The sequence below is a fragment of the Schistocerca cancellata genome, chromosome 9, assembly GCF_023864275.1.
Source record: "Schistocerca cancellata isolate TAMUIC-IGC-003103 chromosome 9, iqSchCanc2.1, whole genome shotgun sequence".
Lineage (NCBI taxonomy): Eukaryota > Metazoa > Arthropoda > Insecta > Orthoptera > Acrididae > Schistocerca > Schistocerca cancellata.
The window spans coordinates 15,757,495-15,783,627 of NC_064634.1; the positions used below are offsets into that span (position 1 = coordinate 15,757,495).

The 26,133-nt window shown below is 43.9% G+C and overlaps 1 protein-coding gene across 1 annotated transcript in view; it reads right to left on the reverse strand.

Moving 5' to 3' along the window:
• The window catches only part of LOC126100357 (glucose dehydrogenase [FAD, quinone]-like), a 118,784-nt gene that overhangs the window by 52,613 nt on the left and 40,038 nt on the right, over positions 1–26,133 (reverse strand). Inside the window, exon 2 of the mRNA XM_049910967.1 lies at positions 1,132–1,368. Coding sequence (XP_049766924.1) covers positions 1,132–1,368 — 237 coding nt within the window. The remainder of the gene's footprint in view (positions 1–1,131; positions 1,369–26,133) is intronic.

Below are 26,133 nucleotides of genomic sequence, written 5' to 3' on the forward strand. Positions count from 1 at the left end.
CCGCCATTTTATCCAGGTGATTCATGGGAAAAATTTCCGAACTGATTTGTAGCCGCACGACGGCAGTTAACAGACTTTGAACGCGGAATTGTGGATGGAGCTAGACGCATGGCATATTCCATTTCGGCAATCGATAGGGAATTCAGTATTCCGATGGCCACAGTGTCAACGGTGCGCCGAGAATATCACATTTCAGGCATTACCTCCCACCACGAACAACGCAGTGGCCCTCGACCTTCACACAACGACAGAGAGCAGCGGCGTTTGCGTCAGTGATACCAGACAAGCAATACTGTATGAAATAATTGCCGATATCAATGTAGAACGCACGACGAAAGAGTCCGTTAGGACAGTGCGCCGATATTTGGTTTTAATGGGCTGTGCCAGCAGAAGACTGTCGCAAGTGCCTTTGGTAACAGCACGGCATCGTCTGCAGCGCCCCTCTTCGGCTCGTTGGACCCTAGACGACTGGAAAACCGCGGTCTGGTCAGATGAATCCCGATTTCAATAGGTAAGAGCTGACGGTAGGATTAGAGTGTGGCACAGACCCAGCGGAGTTACGGACCCAAGTTGTCAACAAAGCACCGTGTAAGCTGGTGGTGGCTCCGTAATAGTGTGGACTGTGTTTACATGGGATGGTCCAACTGAACCGATCATTGATTGGAAATGGTTATGTTCGGCTACTTGCAGATCATTTGCAGCCTTTCGTGGACGTCAAGTTGCCAAAGAAAGATGGAATTTTTATGGACGATAAAGCGCCATCTCACTTGGCCAAGCTGTTAGCGATTGGTTTGAACAGAATTCCGGACAATTCGAGTGAGTGATCCGGCCGCCCAGATCGCCCGACATGAATCCCGTCGAACATTTATGGGACAAACCGAGAGGTAATTTCGTGCACAAAATCTTGCTCCGGCAACACTTTCGCACTTGTGAACGGCTGTATAGGCAACATGGGTCAATATTTCTGCAAAGTACTTCCAAAGATTTATTGAGTGCCAAAACTCGTTTAGAAGCTGCGCTAAAAGGATGTCCGACACGATGCTGGGAGGTATCCCACGACGTCTGTCACCCCAGTCCATTACAACAGCAATAAGCGTGGAGTAGGCAGTAGTTACAGCTGTGTGTACGCACCTCGGAGAGCCTGCTGGCGACTACGGCCCCCGCGGAGCCGCCGCCCACGACGACGAAATCGTACTCCGGCAGCAGAGTGCGCGCGTTGATGGGGTGAGTCTCCGGGTCGACGGAGGCGTAGCGGTAGTAGGCGGTGAGGCCCATGGCGAGCAGCGGCGCCATCAGCCACGTGGCGGGGCTGACCACGCCCACGCCGGCGCCCGCCCCGCCCAGCATCGACAGCAGCGTCGGCGGCATCTGCAACAGGTGGCGGCCAGCCTCCCTGAGCGTAGCGGGTCACGCGGGCTAAAGCTCGCCAACACCGTCTGACCTTGTCGTGGTACTTTCCTGTCATCTCACTCCTCTTTAAAATACAGGGTGATTCAAAAAGAATATCACAACTTTAAAAATGTGTATTTAATGAAAGAAACATAATATAACCTTCTGTTATACATCATTACAAAGAGTATTTAAAAAAGTTTTTTTTTCACTCAAAAACAAGTTCAGAGATGTTCAATATGGCCCCCCTCCAGACACTCGAGCAATATCAACCCGATACTCCAACTCGTTCCACACTCTCTGTAGCATATCGGGCGTAACAGTTTGGATAGCTGCTGTTATTTCTCGTTTCAAATCATCAATGGCGGCTGGGAGATGTGGCCGAAACACCATATCCTTAACATACCCCCATAAGAAAAAATCGCAGGGGGTAAGATCAGGGCTTCTTGGAGGCCAGTCATGAAGTGCTCTGTCACGGGCTGCCTGGCGGCCGATCCATCGCCTCAGGTAGTTGACGTTCAGGTAGTTACGGAACAGATAAGTGCCAATGTGGTAGCGCTCCATCCTACTGAAATATGAATTGTTGTGCTTCTTGTTCGAGCTGAAGGAACAGCCAATTCTCTAACATCTCCAGATGCTGTAGTCCAGTTACAGTAGCACCTTAGAAGAAAAAGGGACCAAAAACTTTATTGGCTGAAATGGCACAGAAAACGTTCACCTTAGGCGAGTCACTTTCATACTGAGTTGTTTCCCGCGGATTCTCAGTGCCCCATATACAGACATTGTGACGGTTGACTTTCCCGTTAGTGTGGAAAGTTGCTTCATCACTAAACACAATCTTTGAAACGAAAGATTCATCTGTTTCCATTTGAGCAAGGATAAAATCACAGAAATCGATTCTTTTAATCTTATCAGCTGCAGACAGTGCCTGAACCAATTTCAGACGATAAGGTTTCATAACTAACCTTTTTCGTAGGACTCTCCATACAGTTGATTGTGGAATTTGCAGCTCTCTGCTAGCTCTGCGAGTCGATTTTCCTGAGCTGCGAACAAATGCTTGCTGGATGCGTGCTACATTTTCGTCACTCGTTCTCGGCCGTCCAGAACTTTTCCCTTTGCACAAACACCCATTCTCTGTAAACTGTTTATACCAACGTTTAATACACCACCTATCAGGAGGTTTAACACCATACTTCGTTCGAAATGCACGCTGAACAACTGTCGTCGATTCACTTCTGCCGTACTCAATAACACAAAAAGCTTTCTGTTGCGCGGTCGCCATCTTAGCATCAACTGACGCTGACGCCTAGTCAACAGCGCCTCAAGCGAACAAATGTACAACTAAATGAAACTTTATAGCTCCCTTAATTCGCCGACAGATAGTGCTTAGCTCTGCCTTTTGTCGTTGCAGAGTTTTAAATTCCTAAAGTTGTGGTATTCTTTTTGAATCACCCTGTATATATAAGGAGGAAAAAAAGCGAATGGAGCCAGTACATTGCCACGACATGTTTCTGGGTTATGAAGATACAAATTAATTCTCATTCTCGCTGTTACAGAGTCGTCGTATTGTCAAATGGAAGCTTGCGAGGTTGTTCATGTTAATATAATCGTTATGTTAAAATCGCCTAATTCACATTACCAGTTTCGGCTTTTTATTAGTTTTCAAATGTTTTAATTACTGCACAGACAGTTTAGCCGTAATACACTCTAAGATATAAAGACTCACCGCGAAGGAGCTCTGCAAATTGGTCTCAAACTGATATTCCTACATGTATAGATGGCGGCCGAAGAATGAATGTACGGCACTTCAGCGCAGTTTCATCGCGCAGTTGGCAAGCATAGTAATCGAGGGACGTGTAGATATCAGAGCATAAAATCATTGCCAATTTCATTTGGTGTAAGTTGGACAGTAGCTATTCCTCACAAACAAGTGCGTGGACGATATACGTAGATGCCAGCATTTGAGAGAGGACGTGTAGTTGGACTCGAGGAAGTCGGTTGGAGTGGCCGGCGAATCGCTCGACATTTGAATAGGAGCGGTGCCACTATTCGACGATGTTGGAAGAAATGGATGAACCGTGACCGAACACAGCATCAAGAAGAAAGCGGCCGATCGACCTAGAGAGGTGACAGAACGTGAGGACCGAGCAGTCGCCAGAGAGGCACTCGAGGCCGTGGATTCATCATTATCACATGCAGTTGGTGCTTCAGTGACAATAAGGACATTAGTAGGAGGCTTTCGCCGACTATCGTTGACCACTGTACACCAACAAGCCCCCTTCGAATTAGGCTCTGATGACCAGCAAAGACCTGTCTGGAGACACGCCGGCCAGGGCTGCAATGCTAACCTGTTGCCCGCCATATGGCCCAACTGCGGTGTGGGGCGCCATTTGTGGTGGTCATCTGCGGCACACATATAGCACCGCGGTACGTCGACTGTATTCTGCGCCCTGTTCTGTTGTCCCTCATGCAGAACCATCTTGGGCTTACATTTCAGCAAAATAATGACCGCCCACATACATCGAAGAGCTGCTTCTGCTTGTTTTCGTCTTTACCAAACCCTACCTTGCCCAGCAAAGTCGCCAGTTCTCTGCCCAACTCAGAACGATTGGAGCGTTACGGCACAGCTCTCCAGCCATCTCAGGATTATAGCGATCTAACGCTCCACTTGGACAGAATTTGGCTCGATATCCTACGAGTGGACATCCAGCAACTCTGTTAATCAATGCCAAGCCGAATAATTGCTTGCACAAGGACCAGGGGCGAGCCAACGCGTTTCACTGCCCAGTTTTTGAAGCTTCTTAAAATCTTGAATTAACCATCCAATTTTTCTGCAATTGGCATCACTTGCTTCTCTGTACGTTTACATCAAATCTATCGATTTCCGTCCCACTCGGGTAATTTCTGCGTAGTGCTTCGATTTTTTATTCTTTTTATCTTTGAGTGAATATAAAAGAAATTGTAGAAAACATGCCAATGAAATATCCATCATGTCGTCAAATTGTAAAAACACTGAAATTAAAATACAGCTGTGTGCTTTTTATACACTGAAGCGCCAAAGAAACTGGTGTAGACATGCCTTTTTAAATACAGAGATAGGTAAAAAGGCAGAATACCGCACTGCGGTCGGCAGGGAAGTGACTTTCAGCGTGGTGGTGTTGTCGGCGCACAAGCGATGGGGCACAGCATCTCTATAGGTAGCGAGTGTACCGTGAATATCAGGAATCCGATAAAACATCAAATCTCTGACGCTGCTGTGGCCAGAAAAAGATCCTGCAAGAATGGGACAACCACGACTGAAAACATTCGTTCAACGTGACAGAAGTGCAACCCTTCTGCAAATTGCTGCAGATTTCAATGCTGGGCCATCAACAAGTGTCAGCCTGTAAACCATTCAACGAAACGTCATCAATATGGGCTTTCGGAGCCGAAAGCCCACTCCTGTACCCCTGATAACTTGATGACTACACGACACAAAGCCTTACGCCTCGCCTGGTCCCGTCAACACCGAGATTTGTTGGACTAGACTCGTTTCAAGTTGTATCGATCAGATGTACATATAGAGGTAAGGAGACAACTTCTTGAATCCACGGACCCTGCATGTCAGCAGGGGAATGTTCAAGCTGATGGAGGCTTTGTAATGGTGTGGGGCGTGTGCAGTTTGAGTGATACGGGATCCCTGATGCGTCTATATACGACTGTGGCAGGTGACGCGTACGTAAGTATCCTGTCTGATAACTAACATCCATTCATGTCCATTGTGCATTCCGACGGACTTGAGCAACTCCAGCAGGGCAATGCGACACCGTACGCGTCACGAATTGCTACAGAGTGGCTCCAGGAACACTTTTCCGAGTTTAAACACTACCGATGGCCACCAAACTCCCCAGACACGAACATTAATGGGCGTATCTGAGGTGCCCTACAACGTGCTGTTCATAAGAGATCTCCACCCCCTCGTACGCTTGCGTATTTATGGACAGCCCTGCAGGATTCATGGTGTCACCTCCAGCACTACTTCAGACATGAGTCGAGTCGATGCCACGTCGTGTTGCGGCACTTCTGTGAGCTCGCTGGGGCCCATACACGATGTTAGACATGTTTACCAGTTTCTTTAGCTCTTCAGTGTATAAGACAAATGGAAGAGGGGTCTTGAAAATGGGGCGAGACGGGGTGGCGAACTAAGGCGTGTAACTTTGTTAGATCCTACTGTGTTAGAAATTGATTTGATTTAGTCCCTTTTTGTGCTACTCGTAACAAAATATATCGATTTATGTCGCTGCCAAACCCTGAGCAATCACTTACTATGGAAGAAACTGCCTCTACCAGAAGTCATAAGCCACGCAGCGGTACGTGACTCAGTCGCAATGCAGACCTATCTGTCAGTACTGCGTCCTCGAGCAATCCATCCCCACATTCTCGATCTGTTAACCTTGCTTGACCTTACCCAGAGTGCAGTTTTTTATACGCTGCGCTACGACAAATGAACCCTGATGACGAATAGCAGAACAACGCCCCGGGAGAGGTTAGCACACGAGCAAACAAACCTCGAAAAATCTTAATGCATTGTCGTGGTCCAGTGTTCTCCAGTTTGGTAGGTGTACATTCGTTATAGGGATTACAAGTGTGCTTATCAGGATTCACGGAGGGAGCTCCCCCGACCGCAGCTACCTCCGATCAGCACGACACTGCGCCACGAACAAAACAATTACTCGAGTATGAACATACAACCCTAAGCTACCACAATAGTGCTGTGATACGCTGCATATGATTTATGCTCTGTACAACACGGGACTTTGGTGGCAATAAGTAGGTGGGGGTACCAAAATAAAGCGAAATAACGTTGTCGTCTGCCGCTAGGCGTGTGTAGTGCAACTCATTGCCAGTTGAGTCCCGCCTGTTTGTTCTGCTCATCTGCAGTGACTGTTTTTGCTGGCACTGTTTTGCTCTTGTTTCGATTTTTGTGATGGCAAGTTTAAAATGAACAACGTGCAGCTGTGAAATTATGTTTTCTACTCGGTAAAAATGCTGCTGAAACTGTGTTAATGTTGAAAACAGCTTATCAAGATGAGGCTATGGGAGAAACTAAAGTGTACGAATGGCGGCATGTCGTTCTGGACGTCCATCAACTGCCTGAATCTACGAAAATATTGAAAACATTCGAGAGCTTGTCCTCACAGACCGTTTTAAGAAGTTTTAAGATGATCGGGCAACAGTGTTCGTCAAAAAGCGACTCGATTTATGGCAGACAGGGAAATGGTTCTTCCATCAGGTCAACGCACCTGCACACACAGCCATCTCTTTTAGACAGTTTTTGGCTGAAACTGGCATGGTTCCGCTACCCCACGCACGTTACTCGCCTGAACAGGCTCCGTGCGAATGTTTCTCTTTTCCATGCATCAATAGGGGCATAAAAGGACACCGATTCGACAACATTGAAGAAGTCAAGGAAAAAAACGAGGGAGGAGCTGTGAGCCACATTTAAAGATGACTACCAAAAATGTATCGAACAGTGGAAGTACTGGTGGGATAAATGTATTAGTTGTAATAGAAATTATATTGAAGGGTTTTACAAACAACTTGAAAATATATAGTTTTTTAAAAATAATTACGATTTTTTTGGTACCCCATCGTAACACAATATTCTCCAAGACACAAAATGAGGTAACGCACCTTCGGGACCAAGAGGCCATCGGCAGTGACACAGTCACTTTACGCTGAGGCAGTAAACAGCTAGGCAGACTGTGCTGACCGTGACAGTCAAAATATACTGCATGGACACCAATAACATTCACTGACTACTCGTGTTTATTCGATTAGACGTCGTCAACTCGTCATGAGCAAAAACAAAGCTTGTTACGCCGTAAAACCGCAGCTGCCGTTCGTCCCCCGTGCGACCTCTTCCTACAGCCAGCATATCCTCCAATAACACTGCTGCCGTGACGTCCGACGATCCACATTAGGAAAATTAATACTTCTCATAATATAACGGCTTAAATCCACTGGATAGAGACTCAAGATGATGCATGAAATGATTTCCCCCTCTTCCTAGCTTTGATAAGACCTAGTTTTATGATGGACAGATTTTCCTTTTCGTTGTGCACCGCCTTGGACTGTTCCAGCTAGCCACTGCTGAGGGGGTGCTCGCCCCTGCAAACCACGCCCTCTGTCTTTATTTTTGTCGGCCGGCCTCCAGACACGTCCCGACGCCACACTCAGATCTCCCCCTAGGAAGACGCACGCTTTTTGTGCGCCTTCTCCCTCCTGCAAGACAACAGCTTCTCATGACCACTGCCGGTTAACGTCAATTCTGATTATTACGCTCAATCAAAATTCATATATCTGGTGATCCCATGCAGTTTTCATTTTAAATAAAACTTCACATCTGCCTACGTAAGTTTCTTCCTGAATCCTCGTCTTAATCTTGTAATTATCCACCGTATTAACTCTGACATAAGCGTGCGCAGTGAGATGGCATACCGCTGCTACGTCTCAGGCCATAGGCGAAGCAAGGTGGATATGAGCGCACTCTGTACGCACTTACGTTTGCCGTATGTAATTTTTAAAGGTAGTTCCTTATAAGCACAAGCAAGAGTAAAATAAATAAAAGCTTACGTTGATTTCAAACGTGGGAATTCGTAAATTTTTAACGTCAGAATTCGACTGCGAGAAAGTGCTGTAAAATCTGAGTTCGAGAAAATAACTTGAAAGTGCTTATCTGGTTCACTGTCTATTTAAACTTTCGTAGTGGAAGAATAATGTCTGAATTTAACACTGTGAATCGTTACAATTAGTATGCTAAGTCTACCAAAATATAAGCGGCCGTATTAAAAATAAAAAGGCTTATACTTATATAAATTATAAACGGTAAAACGAACCACAATCAAATACTTGTTAAAACATTTAGGTCATTGAGAAAATAGGTACAGAATTTCTTTTTGATTGACATACTTTATAACGTTTCATGGTATTCAGAATACATATAACGTGAGTCTGCATTTCATGACGGAACTGAATGTGGGTTATGTATCACATCAGATGATAGCAATGAATTACCGAAACTGGTAATGTGAACCAAGCGATCTCCACGCGATAAAATATTATTGATCTGACGTGGCTTCTACGGAGAGAGAGAGAGAGAGAGAGAGAGAGAGAGAGAGAGAGAGAGAGGAGGTGGTGGGGGAGGGGGGCAGCGTGTCACGATTCTTCTGACTAAGCTACACATCCGTTGGAAGCTGGGTACATGTGGCAGTAGACCTAATATATTTTATGCGTTTGCAACAAATTAACCATCTAAGCAACTAAGCTATATTATTGTTGTTCTGTGAAAATACTCTGTTAATCTTGTAATTATTTCTTTTCATCGGAAGGTAATCGTGTTAGTTGTCAATTAAACGGTTCGAATTTTAATCCGCAACTTTTTCATTTTGATCTGTTCTCCAATGCAGTTTAACTTAGTTCTTTTATTAAGAGGTATTGCGACGTCCTTAGATTGCGTAGTTATCCTGGCATATTTTTACGTTTGTCGGTCAGGAAGCTAACACCTGTTAAGTTTTTGCAATGGAGGTATATGTTAAGTTTTTGCAATGGAGGTATATGTTAAGTTTTTGCAATGGAGGTATACGACCAGCATTTCAGCTTGTTACACAGCAGTTGCATTTTGGCTGATTTTTAATGCCATTATAGCGTGTTTAGATTATCTTTGCGGAACAATGTCTTGACAACACCACGTGCAAATGTGTCTACGGAACTGTTATTACACGGCAAAGCAAACGGTCGCGTTCAGGTTGAAGAAACGAGGAGGGGGCAGGGTGGTACCAGGGAACATTCCAGTAATCTTACAAGTGGAGCGTTTCCACGCGGTGTACGTCTGTACGTCAATGACCCGTGCAGCACAGCAGTTGAACACTGACCGGAACTTCCACATGACAATACCCCCTCGCGCTCTTTGACTACCTATGTTCACAGTGTCTCCTTTAATGTTGATGCTTTATGGTTTCGTAAAACTTCAGTTCAGTGTGCCTTTTGTAAAGCTACATATGACGCCACGGTTATTCTCGCACCTAATTGTCAGAGATAGACTAATTTTTTCGTAGTGTCCTTAGTATGCATGTTCAGTTCTTTCCTACAAAAGCTGTGAAGGTTTTGTAAAATTGGTATTCCTTTGTATTGTGCATAATATCGTAGAAATTCTGCCTAATGTACACATTTGTCCATATCCTGAGTGGGATATTTATTGTGTGCCTTTTACTACCAAATTATTGAATACCACTACGCTAAGCATCTTTCCCTCCACGGTAATATTCATACCGTTGACCTGTCGAACTTTCAACATTTTCCTTGCAGCTTGCGCCCCACATTTCTGTAAACTCTGTAATTGCTTTCCGCTTCTTACTTCAGTGAAATTAATGATGTTAACAGCAAGCATTTTCCGCGATCACTTTCCATGCTTGCGCTGTGAGGAAAGAGAGAGCACTACCATTAACTATGTAGTCACGTGGCCAAATTAGCTTCCGGTATGGCCGAGTCTACGGTCCTCTTTGACGAGGTATGACTGCCTGGAGAGAGCGTTGTTTATGGACGTTTGTGATTGGCGTAGCCCGGTGGTTTGACATGGGGTCATAATTTACGGTAATTTGTTGTACTTGCATTTTGTAGCGTTGCCTAGTGAACGATTATGTAAACTGTTCTTCTATAGTGCGGAATTATACATTTAAGTTGCAAATATCCGAAAATCAAAGTTACGAATATAATTGCCATGACAGCCGTATACATGATAGGCGAACATGTAGTGGTTTTTAAATTGAGGCTGTAAACGTTACTGTGTGGATGCTACAGACAGTTGCACGGGAGACGTCAGTTTCAAATTTTGTGCACAGCGTGAAGCTGGTCGAGATAGTTACAGAAACTTTTTGTAACCGGTTATAACTTATATGTCGTTAAATACACTCCTGGAAATTGAAATAAGAACACCGTGAATTCATTGTCCCAGGAAGGGGAAACTTTATTGACACATTCCTGGGGTCAGATACATCACATGATCACACTGACAGAACCACAGGCACATAGACACAGGCAACAGAGCATGCACAATGTCGGCACTAGTACAGTGTATATCCACCTTTCGCAGCAATGCAGGCTGCTATTCTCCCATGGAGACGATCGTAGAGATGCTGGATGCAGTCCTGTGGAACGGCTTGCCGTGCCATTTCCACCTGGCGCCTCAGTTGGACCAGCGTTCGTGCTGGACGTGCAGACCGCGTGAGACGACGCTTCATCCAGTCCCAAACATGCTCAATGGGGGACAGATCCGGAGATCTTGCTGGCCAGGGTAGTTGACTTACACCTTCTAGAGCACGTTGGGTGGCACGGGATACATGCGGACGTGCATTGTCCTGTTGGAACAGCAAGTTCCCTTGCCGGTCTAGGAATGGTAGAACGATGGGTTCGATGACGGTTTGGATGTACCGTGCACTATTCAGTGTCCCCTCGACGATCACCAGTGGTGTACGGCCAGTGTAGGAGATCGCTCCCCACACCATGACGCCGGGTGTTGGCCCTGTGTGCCTCGGTCGTATGCAGTCCTGATTGTGGCGCTCACCTGCACGGCGCCAAACACGCATACGACCATCATTGGCACCAAGGCAGAAGCGACTCTCATCGCTGAAGACGACACGTCTCCATTCGTCCCTCCATTCACGCCTGTCGCGACACCACTGGAGGCGGGCTGCACGGTGTTGGGGCGTGAGCGGAAGACGGCCTAACGGTGTGCGGGACCGTAGCCCAGCTTCATGGAGACGGTTGCGAATGGTCCTCGCCGATACCCCAGGAGCAACAGTGTCCCTAATTTGCTGGGAAGTGGCGGTGCGGTCCCCTACGGCACTGCGTAGGATCCTACGGTCTTGGCGTGCATCCGTGCGTCGCTGCGGTCCGGTCCCAGGTCGACGGGCACGTGCACCTTCCGCCGACCACTGGCGACAACATCGATGTACTGTGGAGACCTCACGCCCCACGTGTTGAGCAATTCGGCGGTACGTCCACCCGGCCTCCCGCATGCCCACTATACGCCCTCGCTCAAAGTCCGTCAACTGCACATACGGTTCACGTCCACGCTGTCGCGGCATGCTACCAGTGTTAAAGACTGCGATGGAGCTCCGTATGCCACGGCAAACTGGCTGACACTGACGGCGGCGGTGCACAAATGCTGCGCAGCTAGCGCCATTCGACGGCCAACACCGCGGTTCCTGGTGTGTCCGCTGTGCCGTGCGTGTGATCATTGCTTGTACAGCCCTCTCGCAGTGTCCGGAGCAAGTATGGTGGGTCTGACACACCGGTGTCAATGTGTTCTTTTTTCCATTTCCAGTAGTGTAAGTAGCAGATAAAACGTGCTTGGAGCTATGACCCAAACATAACAAAGAACATGCACTAAGCTAACTCTGAGTACATTTGGTACTCCGTTCTATGTGTCGAACCCAGATTTTACCTTGAAAACAGGCATACCGGAATGAAACTGTTCTCGCAAATAGAAATAGAAACGAGTAATTGACAGGTGTAGAAGTATGAAACCGGAATTTCGCTATAGACGGTGTTCGCCGTCAGTGCAGGGCCCGTGAGAGCGCGCCTCCAGCGCCACCTGCCTCCTGTGACGGCTGGGAGAGAGCGTCAGCACACAGCGACCCGAGTTCCATACATCGGTATCTGATGCAAACCCGTAAACGTGTCAAGTTTTGTGCCTACGAACTAAGATCTGCAGATAGCATTGGTTTTCTATTATCATTTGATGAAAACTGCTGCAGAATCGTATCGAATGCTGTCGAAGCTCTCGGCGAACATTGTTGTGGTCTTCAGTCCTGAGACTGGTTTGATGCAGCTCTCCATGCTACTCTATCCTGTGCAAGCTTCTTCATCTCCCAGTATCTACTGCAACCTACATCCTTCTGAATCTGCTTAGTGTATTCATCTCTTGGTCTCCCTCTACGATTTTTACCCTCCACACTGCCCTCCAATGCTAAATTTGTGATCCCTTGATGCCTCAAAACATGTCCTATCAACCGATCCCTTCTTCTAGTCAAGTTGTGCCACAAACTTCTCTTCTCCCCAATCCTATTCAATACCTCCTCATTAGTTACGTGATCTACCCACCTTATCTTCAGCATTCTTCTGTAGCACCACATTTCGAAAGCTTCTATTCTCTTCTTGTCCAAACTAGTTATCGTCCATGTTTCACTTCCATACATGGCTACACTCCATACAAATACTTTCAGAAACGACTTCCTGACACTTAAATCTATACCCGATGTTAACAAATTCCTCTTCTTGAGAAACGCTTTCCTTGCCATTGCCAGTCTACATTTTATATCCTCTCTACTTCGACCATCATCAGTTATTTTACTCCCTAAATAGCAAAACTCCTTTACTACTTTAAATGTCTCATTTCCTAATCTAATACCCTCAACATCACCCGACTTAATTTGACTACATTCCATTATCCTCGTTTTGCTTTTGTTGATGTTCATCTGATATCCTCCTTTCAAGACACTGTCCATTCCGTTCAACTGCTCTTCCAAGTCCTTTGCTGTCTCTGACAGAATTACAATGTCATCGGCAAACCTCAAAGTTTTTACTTCTTCTCCATGAATTTTAATACCTACTCCGAATTTTTCTTTTGTTTCCTTTACTGCTTGCTCAATATACAGATTGAATAACATCGGGAAGAAGCTACAACCCTGTCTCACTTCCTTCCCAACCGCTGCTTCCCTTTCATGCCCCCGACTCTTATAACTGCCTTCTGGTTTTTGTACAAATTGTAAATAGCCTTTCGCTCCCTGTATTTTACCCCAGCCACCTTTAGAATTTGAAAGAGAGTATTCCAGTCAACATTGTCAAAAGCTTTCTCTAAGTCTACAAATGCTAGAAACGTAGGTTTGCCTTTTCTTAATCTTTCTTCTAAGATAAGTCGTAAGGTCAGTATTGCCTCACGTGTTCCAACATTTCTACGGAATCCAAACTGATCTTCCCCGAGGTCGGCTTCTACCAGTTTTTCCATTCGTCTGTAAAGAATTCGCGTTAGTATTTTGCAGCGAACATGCTCGTGGGAAAACACAGTGTTTCGAGTGGTTAAAAAAATTCAAAAGTGGTGACTTTGACGTGAGAAACGACAACCGCGGGAAAGCATCGAAAAAGTTTGAAGACAACGAATTGCAGGCGTTATTGGATGAAGATGATACTCGAACTCAACAAGAGCTCGCGGAACAATTGAATGTGACGCAGAAGGCCGTTTCTCTTCGGTTGAAAGGTATTGGAAAGATGCAGAAAGTGGGAAAATGGGCTCCGCATGAACTGAATGAAAGACGGCAACCAAATCGAAAGAATCCAGGCAAACCATCGACATCCACTGAAAGACCAAATCGCTTTGGAAAGAAGACAATGAATGCTCTGTGTTTGGTGGGATCGGAAGGATGTCATCTATTATGAGCTGCTAAAACCTGGTGAAACCGTTATCACTGATCGCTACCAACAGCAAGTGGTCGATTTAAATTGAGAATTACGTGAAAACCGACCGGAATGTGGAAAAGTGCAACGCCAAGTCATATTGCTCCTTGACAACGCCCCATCACACACAGCAAAACAGGTCAGGGAAACCATCGAGGCGTTCAGTTGGGAAATACTGGGAAATGCGGCTTATTCTCCAGAATTGGGTCCGTCCGATTATCATCTGTTTTCAGTACTGGGACACTCTCTCGCTGAACAGTGCTTCAATTCGTATGAAAATGTACGAAAATGGCTCGCTGACTGGCTCGGTTCAAAAGAAGAACTTTTTTTTGCATGGCATACATAGCCTGTTGGCGAGGTGGGAGAAATGTATAAGTAGGAATGGAGATTATTTTGAATAAAATATTGTTTATCGGTTTGAAACAACAGAACGCGTCATTATTGCAAGCAAATTCCTGTTTCATACTTCTACACCAGGTAGTTGGTGTTTATTTGGTATTATTGCCACGTGCCTAATTCTGATTAGATGACGATTTCCACCGAGCCGGCCAGTGTGGCCGTGCGGTTCTAGGCGGTTCAGTCTGGAAGCGCGTGACCGCTACGGTCACGGGTTCGAATCCTGCCTCGGGCATGGATGTGTGTGATGTCCTTAGGTTAGTTAGGTTTAAGTAGTTCTAAGTTCTAGGGGACTGATGACCACCGATGTTAAGTCCCATAGTGCTCAGAGCCATTTGAACCATTTTTGACTTCCACCGAAGACGTCTCTGACAGCTGGAGACACGGCAGGAGCTGCAACCTACAACTGCCCTGGACCTCCTATTGTTGTTAGGTAGAACGCCAGCTGTTTCGAATTACACTCGATATTTCGTGTTCGGAGAGTCGACACGCAACACCTCTCAGCGCGAGAGAATGCTTGTGTAGTTAGCTTCGTTTCGCAAGCTGCCGCACGCCAGCGACCACCGCTTTCTAGAGAGGCGTCCGACCATAGGCGTGCGCTGGAGGAGGGCGAGACGGCAAACTCGCGTCCTGCCCACAGTTTTCTATTCATTACAGAATTCTACAAGTGAGTGGATAACTATCAGTTCCCTCTGATCTACTAAGGCTTTTGTGCAGCCTATAAATAAAAACAAAACGGCTATTTTAGTCTCCAGCCCCCCCCCCCCACCTCGCTGCAAATGTGGATGTCGTACCTTCCGAGTTCGATGTATCTGGCCAAATGTTGGAGGCACTCCGCGAGGAGCAGTGCGTGAATGACGGGGAGGTTACTGAGGCAGCCAGACGTCGGCTGCGACGTGGGCCGGTACAGTGGCACCACACGGGCGTACGGGCTATCGCAGTAAGGTCGCGCAGGGCCGTCGCATGGAACGGAGATTATGTTGAAAAACAGGGCTCTGTAGCCAAAAGAGGGGGAGTAAAATGGTGTATTGAAATCCTGAATAAAAACAATATGCTTTCTGAAGAAAAGTGTTGCATTGTTTGTTGAACGCCCCTCGATATGTGTCATTGGACTGGATTGTGCTGTCAAACGTAAGTGCAAATAAAGGAGTGCGCACAATATACAGAATCCTCATAAACAGCACAGAAACTCGGAAATAATGTCAAGACATTACATTCTGACCCAAAAAAACGCAAATATCTACCAACTTTTAGGCGTAACCCACATCACACTTACATTGTTATAATTTTATACGATAGAACTGTATATTGCGGAATTATCTGCAAATGGCAAACTGCCGAAACACGACTGGTCGTAGATATATAACGTCAGTGTGCATCAAACAACGAAAGAATTGGAAGTTTGTGGTAAGGTCTTATGGTAACAAACTGCTGAGGTCATCGGTCCCTAAGCCTACAAACTACTAAATATAACTTAAACTAACTTACGCTATGGACAACACATACACCCATGCCCGAGGGAGGACTCGAACCTCCGACGTGACGACAACGAAATAATATTTTATATAATTGTCGTTAGATTTTATCGCGGCTAATCTACCTAATTGTAGACTGGTCCCAAGGTCATGTATGAGGAAACAATACTAATTCACAGTGAATGACAATGTTAGTGAAATGATCATACAGTGCGTGATACTCATAACGTTTTTATTAGCACTTCTAAATAATCCAGCTGCGATTATAGAGATAGGTCGGCCTTCTCTACAGATGGACTCTTCGGTGCGGCACATTTTGCCAACGACTGATCTCTTTGGATTTCGTTTCATGTGGAGCAGTAGCCAAGCTGCCTCGAGAACAGTCAAGAAGATAATAAGGATCGTTTTATGCTGTGCGTTATGTGCACACTGACTCAGCGATAATACAGGACAACAGCTTATCTGTCGCATTAACCTCTCACACCGATGGCTAGCCAGCTGGTCTCATTAACCTGCAGTGTTGTGGACAATTGTAAGCAAGACGTAAAAAGAGACGAACAGAAAAACAGCATAGCCTCAGATGTCTTTTAATTTTTAAACGGAATGAAATAATATTCGGTAAAACTCCAGCAATACGCTTCTTAGGGAACTAGATGTAAAACATCAGCTCTCATTCTTTGCTGACATAGTACCGTAATTCGAACCTAGAGTGATGAAATTCCTAACAAACAATTCTGTGTGATCTGTTTGTAACGTAAAAGCTTATTGCAGGGATTTCGCCGAATTGTAAATATGGAAGCCACTGAGGCTATTACTTACAGTAATGTCTGGATTCTTTCCACATCCGAATAAGAGAAACGCATTCCAGTACTGGAACTCTGATGTGCTACACTGCGTTGACGACGAGGTGGTCAAGAATAGAAAACCCACAAAGCCATCCAAGCGCCGCATTTTTCTCTTTATCTGCTGACGAGCGACAGACTTCCGTGTATTAGATCCAGTACGTGTTCCAGCTTTAATATCTCATTATTTCTCTCGACAAATCCCTTAATTAGGATCCAGATCATTTCTACTGGAGCTTACATTGCAGTGGTACAGTGGCAACTACAAAAATGCAGCATCTGTACGGTGCGTCCGATGCCGCGAAAATTGTTTTCCGTTATCCTACTGCGCTTATCGCCATGCCTAGTGTGAGACAACATCTCTGGTATAAAACAACGTAAACAGTACAAATAAAGATTACTTGATTTTTAAATTTTGTCCACAAAATTTAATTTGTTATGTTTGCTTAATTTAAACACTCTTTTTTAACAGTCTTTTATAAAATAGCGATAATGAATTTATATTTGCAATGAAAACTGTAAGTTAGCGTTCGATATGTAGTTACAAATAGGAAGACGTGAATTTTTAATAAAATATGATTACATATGTGCTAGTTAGGATATATTAGATGATGGTTCAAGTGGCTCTGAGCACTATGGGACTTAACATCTATGGTCATCAGTCCCCTAGAACTTAGAACTACTTAAACCTAACTAACCTAAGGACAACACACAACACCCAGTCATCACGAGGCAGAAAAAATGAAATGTCGTGTGACGAGGGCCTCCCGTCGGGTAGACGGCTCGTCTGGTGCAAGTCTTTCGATTTGACGCCACTTCGGCGACTTGCGCGTCGATGAGGGTGAAATGATGATGATGACAACACCCAGTCCCTGAGCGGAGAAAATCTCCGACCCAGCCGGGAATCGAACCCGGGCCCTTAGGATTGACAGTCTGTCGCGCTGACCACTCAGCTACCGGGGGCGGACATCACGAGGCAGAGAAAATCCCCGACCCCGCCGGGAATCGAACCCGAGAACCCGGGCGTGGGAAGCGAGAACGCTACCGCACGACCACGAGCTGCGGACTATTAGATGATTTTTATGTTCAAATGATGTAGGTATTTGAACTGAATGAAAACAAAAAATCGAATAAAGAGACCAAAACTATATCAGAACCAGCGATCCATAGAGTACACGAGTACAATGCTCCCTATAGAATACACAATTACAATGCTCCAACACTACTGGTTCAGCAACGCATCCCGTTTACAGACACGAATTAACTTCGGTAAATAAAATTCCTCAGAAAAATTCAAAGACGCTGTTCTCTGTAAACTTGTGTAAAACATTTTACGAACAACCTGTTTTTCGCCATTTTTTAACAGTATTCCGTGCGCGTGTTTCGCTACGGAGCAGGATGCAACGGCAGCGATTTTCGCAGTATATATCAACAGTTCGATATTCAGAGCACAATTATCGTTACAGAGACGGCGACTGTACACGATTTTTGCAATAAAAACTCCAAAGTTAAAGTATGGTCAACAAAACTACTGATCGCTGTTAATACACTACAATATATTAAAATTCTGTTTTTAACTTGGTGGTAGGACAGGTAATAGATGAGTAGGACCTACTTCCAAGAGCGTAACAACACGAGTGTGCGTGTGCTACGTCAGCTGGCCTGTTACCAGTCTGCTTTTGTTTACAATAGCTTTGTTCTTATTGTGAACGAAGGGTAGACGTCTGCATTCTGGAAGTTCAGGAACCATTCCACCCGCAAAATATCACTCCCGTCATTTTAGAAATGCCTGCAACTTAATGGTTTCTTTTCCCATGGAAAGAAGAAGAAGAAGGCACAGGGTACCATGTCAGGAGAATTTGGGGAAGAAGCAAAACTTGTCTAGCCCATATAAGGAGCATGTGTGACTTGCGTCCCTTCGAGAACGAGTTGGGACTAAGCGTACGGCAGCCTTTTCGTGCTCTAAATGTCGTACAAGATCCTGTAAAGTGATCCATGACTTATTTTCACCTTTTCCACTGCCGTCTCTATTGTGACACACCACTTTTAGAGCATCACGGCCTGTCGTTGCGATCGCTGGTTCTTCACAGAGATTTGATCAGCTAGTTTGTTCTTCTCGATTCCGACTCGTTTGACGGCTCTGGAAAGCGCTTGCACCACCTAACTACCGCGTCATATGACGATGCATTGTTACCGTAGGTTTGGCTCAACTCTACTGTTAACGCTCGATTCTTGATTTTATCTGAGGGCGGCGCCAGCTGTTTTGGCTGCTGTTTCGAAGTGTTACTGTACTGTCCACTTTCATTCCACTAGGACTGCAGACGTTTCAAAGAAACAAAATGTTAATTACGTGAATGTTTTTCCTTTGTGATAATTCCAGTCCCCGTATATTATGGAATCCACTTACTTAGTTTGCATTTTCCATACATTACATTTATTTTTTATTCTGTGCGCTTGCAAGACTGAAACTGCTTGTAAAATAAAGATTTGCCATCCAAATGAGTGTGTATCACGAAATTCAGAAAATTTGTTTCAGCGTTTGGTCATGTCCTACAACAGTTAATGTAAAACATAGGATAACAAGAAAATACGCTTATATATACCCACCCCTGTTATAAATTGGGAGTATTTGAGATTCCTCCGTGTAGGTCGCAATCGGTGTGTGAAGACGGGATTCGGCACTAAGGCATGCTAAGAGCAGTGCTAAGTCGCAGCAAAACTCGGGATTCAAGTACCCAATGATGTAATAATTAGCAGAACACCATGGACACCTTCGATACACCTTCTTCGACGGAATGAGGCTGCTTTTTTGGATTTTTTTTTATAACTGCGTCTTACATCTTTTAGGAAACTGAACCTCTGGACACACAGTTACAAACTCTGTAAGAATGAAAAAAAAGAAAAATTGAAGAAGGCAGATCAGTCCGTAAGGTCCCCTTGTCAACTGATGCACTTGAACAAAACCTAGATGATTTTTAATGTGTTGGTCGATTGTCCACATCTGCCTAACATATATATTTTTTATGTGCGTCTGCGCGAGCGCGTCCCGAGTTACTACTACCGTTCCAGCCTCCTCTTTCGCGAGGAGCTTGTCCACGTTACCTTAGTGTGCATGTAGGCGGGGAAAATGACTCGTCCGTTCCCCAATAGTTTCGCAACGAGGACTTTAGTTACAGCACTTCATTTACCACTTGTACACAAGTAAATGTGAAAGTTGGTCCTGAAGGTCCCGGTTAGTTGCCTTGACATACATCAGTTAAAAAAAAAAAGAGTTGACGCCACTTCGTGGACTTGCGTATCGAGCATACATCAGTGATTCTCACAGTCCTGTGGCTTCAGCTTTCAGCATAAGAAATAGATATTCGTATTTATTGGCATCGTGAAGTGCTGAAAAATATTCTTTCTCTTTTAGGAAATCAGTATAAGTTTTATAAATATTGCTTCTGCGTCAGTTCTGTTTGTTCGTTGAGAATTTTGTTTAGAAATGCGTCTTCGTGGATATAAATTTCGAGCTCTTCCAAAATATTATTTAGATTTCTTTCCGTACACAGAGTAGAATTTTTATTGCAGTTTCTGTTTGTTGTGATACGTGTTTATAGTAGCGTAAATGTGTGTAAAATATGGATTGATTACCTTCAGAATTTCGCGTGTATTCTTTAAATCTAATTGAGAAGTTCTTACCTGTCTCTCATATGTAAAATTTGTTACAATCATCACATGAGATTTTATAAGTGCCTGGGTACGAGAAAGTTGGGATTTTTGTTTTTTTTCCCATTGTATTTTCGTTTTAAAGTGTTACTGTTACTAAACTCCTTTTTCACCTTCGTCTTCCTAAATACTTTGTTGAGTTTTCCTGAAATTAGGCCGATCCATGGTGGTCTTACGTAAGTATTTTTTTTCATGATTTTGTTCTTCTCTTATCAGAGTTCTTTCTGTATTTATGTTTCCTGTGTTTTGTTGTATGTACTGATTGTACAGTCTTAAGATTACTATTGAATTAAAAGCATTCAGTTGTGCTATCTATCGTAATGTTTCAGTTTCTCTCTGTAGTGAGTCAATATCAAGTGGTAAGTTCAAGATTTGGTTAATCATTGATGTAAGGAATGCAAGTCTACGTGGAAACGGGTGGCAGAAGTGTCTGTTAATAAAACTGTAATGTCTCTCATGGTAGGTTTTCTACACTTCTCAAATTTATGGCGGTTGTTATTGTTGCTTGTTGTTAAGTCGAGAAAGTTTACTGCCTTGTTTCGTTCAACTTGTTGTGTGAACACAAAATGCAATGAAAGTTCTACATCGTATACCCAAACCAAACATAAATGATATTTTGGAAATATTCGAAATTTACATACACGTAGACGCATTTCCAGACCAAGTTCTTAGTGAACAAACAGAACTAAAGCACAAGAAACGTTTGGAAAACTGTATTGATTTCCTGAAAGACAAAGGATAATTTTCAGCACTTCGTGATGCCAAAAAATAAAATCAAAACAATGTAACACTCTTCACAAATAATATCTCTGCACAGTACACGAAACCACAAAATAATACGATCTCTGCATGTAGCTTGTATCGTTGAAAGTTCGCAAATATGAATTGTAATGTAGTTAACACGACTATACGTACACCACAGGGCAGGCAGGCTTGGTTAGAGAACGAGGGTGAAGAGGAGGTGTGTGTGTGTGTGTGTGTGTGTGTGAGAGAGAGAGAGAGAGAGAGAGAGAGAGAGAGAGAGATGGGACGTGAATGAAATCTGACAGGATTAGCCTGCATACATGCTTCTGTGTGTGGATAGTGCAGGTAAAGTGGTCTAACAAGTAAGTAAGGTGATTTGCTCATTTTTTTTTAATTATAAATGCCGCTTACGACCAAAGGCCCTCAAAAACGCAGATCTACGTTACGCTTAATTTTTGTTGAAATTTCTACCTGTGACAAGTTTGTAGGCTAAGTAAAAAACGTTGTTTTAGTACTTCTTTGTAATCTCGATACAACCACCAAGAGGACAAATAAAGCAGTTCCACACGCAGTCAACTACAACCGGGATATCAGAGCAAAATGGTGCGGTATAAATGAGTTCTTTCAGCGTTGCCAACATAAACTGGCTGCCAGCATAAACTGGTGCTCAATGTAGGCTCAGCCCAGCGCGCTTTCTGCAGCCGTTGGTGTTTTAAAAAGATGTCTGTACCTGTGTTTGTAAATTAATGATTCATGACTATGACGGTACCTACCACATTTTGGCATCTGAGATTATGTTAAAAATTTGATATAGCTGGTTCCTACCTGACTAAAAACAAATTTAATATTTTTCAAATAAAAACTACAAAATTAAGTTTTATGCTGCTCATTTTTAGGTAGGAGAAATTATATTATAGAAAACTAGAACTGGAATATACCGCTTTCCCGCCAGAAAAATTTCAGTATTAAAATCGATACGAACATGTATTCTTTACAAACGAATGGAAAAACTGGTAGAAGCCGAGTTCGGGGAAGATCAGTTTGGATTCTGTAGAAATGTTCGAAAACGCGAGGCAATACTGACCCTGCGACTTATCTTAGAAGATAGGTTAAGGAAAGGCAAACCTACGTTTTAGCATTTGTAGATTTAGAGAAAAAAGTGATTGAGAACGGAGTGAGACAGGGCTGAAGTCTATCCCTGATGTTATTCAATCTATATATTGAGCAGGCAGTAAATGAAACGAAAGAAAAATCTGGAGTAAGAATTAAAATCCATGGAGAAGAAAGAAAAACTTTGCGGTTTGTCGATGACATCGTAATTCTGCTAGACAGAGCAGAGGACCTGGAAGAGCTGCTGAACGGAATGGACAGCGTCTCGAAAGGAGGATATAAGATGAACATCAACAAAAAGAAAACGAGGATAATGGAATTTAGTAGAATTTAATCAGGTGATGCTGTGAGAATTAGATTAGGAAATGAGACACGTAATGTAGGAAATTAGTTTTGCTATTTGGGGAGCAAAATAACTGATGATGGTCGAAGTGGAGAGAATAAAAAAAATGTAGACTGGCTATGGCAAGGAAAGCGTTTCTGACGAAAAGAAATTTGTTAACACCGAGTGTAGTTTTAAGTGTCAGGAATTCTTTCCTGGAAGTATTTGTATGGAGTGTAGCCATGTGTGGAAGTGAATTACGGACGATAAATAGTTTGGACAAGAAGAGAATAGAAGCTTTCTAAATGTCGTGCTACAAAAGAATGCTAAGGATTAGATGGGTAGATCACGTAACTAATGGGGAAGTACTGAATAGAATTGGGGAGAGGAGGAATTTGTGGCAAAACTTGACAAGAAGAAGGGATCGGTTGGTAGGACACATTCTGAGGCTTCAAGGGATCACCAGTTTAGCGTGGATGGTAAAAATCGTAGAGGGAGACCAAGAGGTGAATACACTCATCAGATTCAGAAGCATGTACGTTGCAGTAGTTACTCGGAGATGAAGAAGCTTGCACTGCATAGAGCAGCATGGAGAGCTGCATCAAACCAGTCTCTTGACTGAAGACCACAACAACAACAACAACAACTAAAATTTGCTTTGCGTGTCTGTTTCGGATATATTTAATCGTATGCTGGGCTGAGTTGGTTGCAGGTTTCATCTGAATTGAGAGTATGCACGTTAATTACAGTTTAGTGATTTTAATCAAATTAACTGTAATTGAGGGGCATTTGACCTGTTATCAGGCTAGCACACCATCGTGTTCGTTGCCCCCATATACGGTAACTTGTTGCCTTATGTTGATCCACATAAAATATCAGCTTCGCGAGAACTTCGTGTAAAGAGATGGAAAGGGGTCTGAATGTGCATCTGTAATTATAGCTTCGCAGGCAGCCAATGGTATATGTTGCAGTGTCGTTGCGATTATAGATCTTAGCGAGTTGTTTAGAGTGTACCCATCATTATTAAAGTATCTACTTAAAATTACGTACAAATTCAACTAAAATGAACATTTAAGAATTATTATAGTGACGGGAAAAGAAATTGCTACCTGTTGACCATAGAACGTATCAACCCAACAGTATCAGAATTATTAAACATCAGCCGTCTGTTAAATGAATTTAATTAAAATCTTACAACAATTCTTATCTTTCACAGGTCGAATATCAATTCCATCTACAATTTAGCGACCCGGAATAGCAACATTACGTGACTGCCAAAAATTTGGTACTATCAAGTGTTAAGTCCGCGAGAAAAATAGTATCAAGGAACGATATTTACATCTTTTGTCTCCGTGGAAATTTCTCAGCTGCTCGTACCGCCCTATCGTCATATATAGGAAAACACTCTTCCTGAGGCTTTCCCAAGCGTAAGAACTCACACTAAAGACACTCTATGTTATATGCAATAAAAGAAGTATCTCGTACTAATATCGAATGGCGTTGACGAACACCGAAATAAAATGTAACACGCTGTAGGTATCATATTTAGTATGGGAAATAATTGTCTCAGATTAATAAAATATAAAAAAATTAAAAATTAAAATAGTTAGTAGAGATACCAAACGTATTTTCAGGAAAACTTTAAGTATATTTTTGCAAGAAGGAACTGCAGTAGTACACGAAATGGATTTCAACACTCCTTATCACTCGTGAGGCAGATTTGTCTATTAAAAGTATAGATATTTTATAGATGTAGTTATAAATACGTAGTTATGAAAAGTAACATCGTATACGGAGACTTTAGCTTCTGACAGACGCGAATGATTGTTAGGTTAAGCAACCGTGTGGTGATTAGTTTTGTGCGTATCTTTCTCGTACTAAATGTCTTTTTTCAATTTTCTGTAACTTTTTTATCAGAGTTGTAATCATAACTAGTGCCAATTAGTGTACGGTGTTTATAAATGATCTGCAGTTTTCAGAATGCGGATGTTTCGATATTCAACGAATGACGTTGACTTGTTAACTTTTCTGTTCACTGATGTGAAACCCCATGTGCATAGCACTGTTAGAATTGGAACAATCGAAACTGAATCCCCTCATCGGAACAGACTTAAAGGAAGATGAATTACAGCAGGTGGAGGAGGGTGGCGGGGTGCGGGGATATCGTCTGCACTGCGACTCGCCTCTTTAAAGGCAACAAATATAGAGGCTGCACGAAAATATGGAAACACCAAAAATACAACACATTACCATGCCTCTAACAATGTAGAAAAGCTATTGGCATTCAAAACGGCTTCCAGTCATCTCGAAATGGATAAATACAGCTCTTATACGGTTTTCAGCCGAGTGTTACATCTAGAGAATAGTGGCACATTTACGTAACGACGATGGAGATGGCTAGCGATCACTAATCCTTCTGTCAAAAGTAGACGACAAAGGCTGAATTATATTGCGATCTGGTGAATCTGGTAAACACGGAAGATGCGACTTTTGATCGTAGTACTCACAAAACCAGTCCTGCACAATGAGAGCTATGGGAACCGGGGCCATGTAGTCTTGGAACGCAGCTTTACTGTTGAGAAAGAAACGCTGTACCATGGGATGGGCCTGATCAGTCAGAATGGTCACATAATCGTTGACAGTAAAGTGATCTCGTAGAGTAAACGTGGGGCCCATGGAATACCACGTTATAGTTACCAGATCATTACCGTATCGTAGCCTTGTTACACTCTTCGGACGTAAACTCGATCAGAAATTGGAAACAGTGTGAAACATGAGTCATTCGGCGAAATGGCGCTCTTCCATTGCTCCGTAGTCTAAGCTCGAACCACGGTACGGTTTCCTGTTGTGTCTGACATTTGCATCAGTGGTGAGAGGCTTTGGAATTCCAGCATGTCCTGCAGTTGCCTGATTATGGAGCTCACTTTCCGTTGTTTTGGCGCTGATGGGGTTCACGAGTGCGACGTTCAGTTCTGCAGTGACTTTCGGCGCAGTCTTGCTCAATGAGCGTCTGTCACGTTCGCTCAGTGCAGACTTTCGTCCGCGTCGTGATTTGGCGGGTGACGTTTTCCCGCTTCCTCTGTATGCGTTATAAGTGTATGACATGTTGCCTCTTGAGACACCGGTCACCTCGGTTGTGTTAGATACAGAGGCGCCCACTATACGAGCGCTAACAGTTTCCCCACATTCGCATTCACTTAGCACAGCCCTAGTGCACTCACAACTGTACAGAACCCTGTGCTAACTACGACTGGTGACATTGCACAGGTCTGTACGTCGTCAAAAACTGTACAAAAGCGCAACTTGAAGGCTTGGCTAGCATTTGCATTTACGCTCAAGCATTCGTTTCTCGTGGATTTCCATGTCTCTGTCCAACCCTTGCGCGCTGTTAGTTTATGGTACGTCTTAAGGTTTCGCCTGCCGTAGGTACACCCTTCTCGATAAACCTGACGTTCGGTTTGGGCCCCCAGCTATCGGCAGTGTGCCCAGTCAACTGAGGCGAGATGACTTGCCGTAGCGGAGGGACCGACGCGACGGGATATGTATGAGACGCTCCCTGGAGGAGAAGCCGGCGGTGGCTGCCCCTTAATTTTCTCCCTTCCGAAGGGGAAAGAAATCGGGGTGAGGGGGCTGCGCCGTGGTTTGCAAGTTTTAA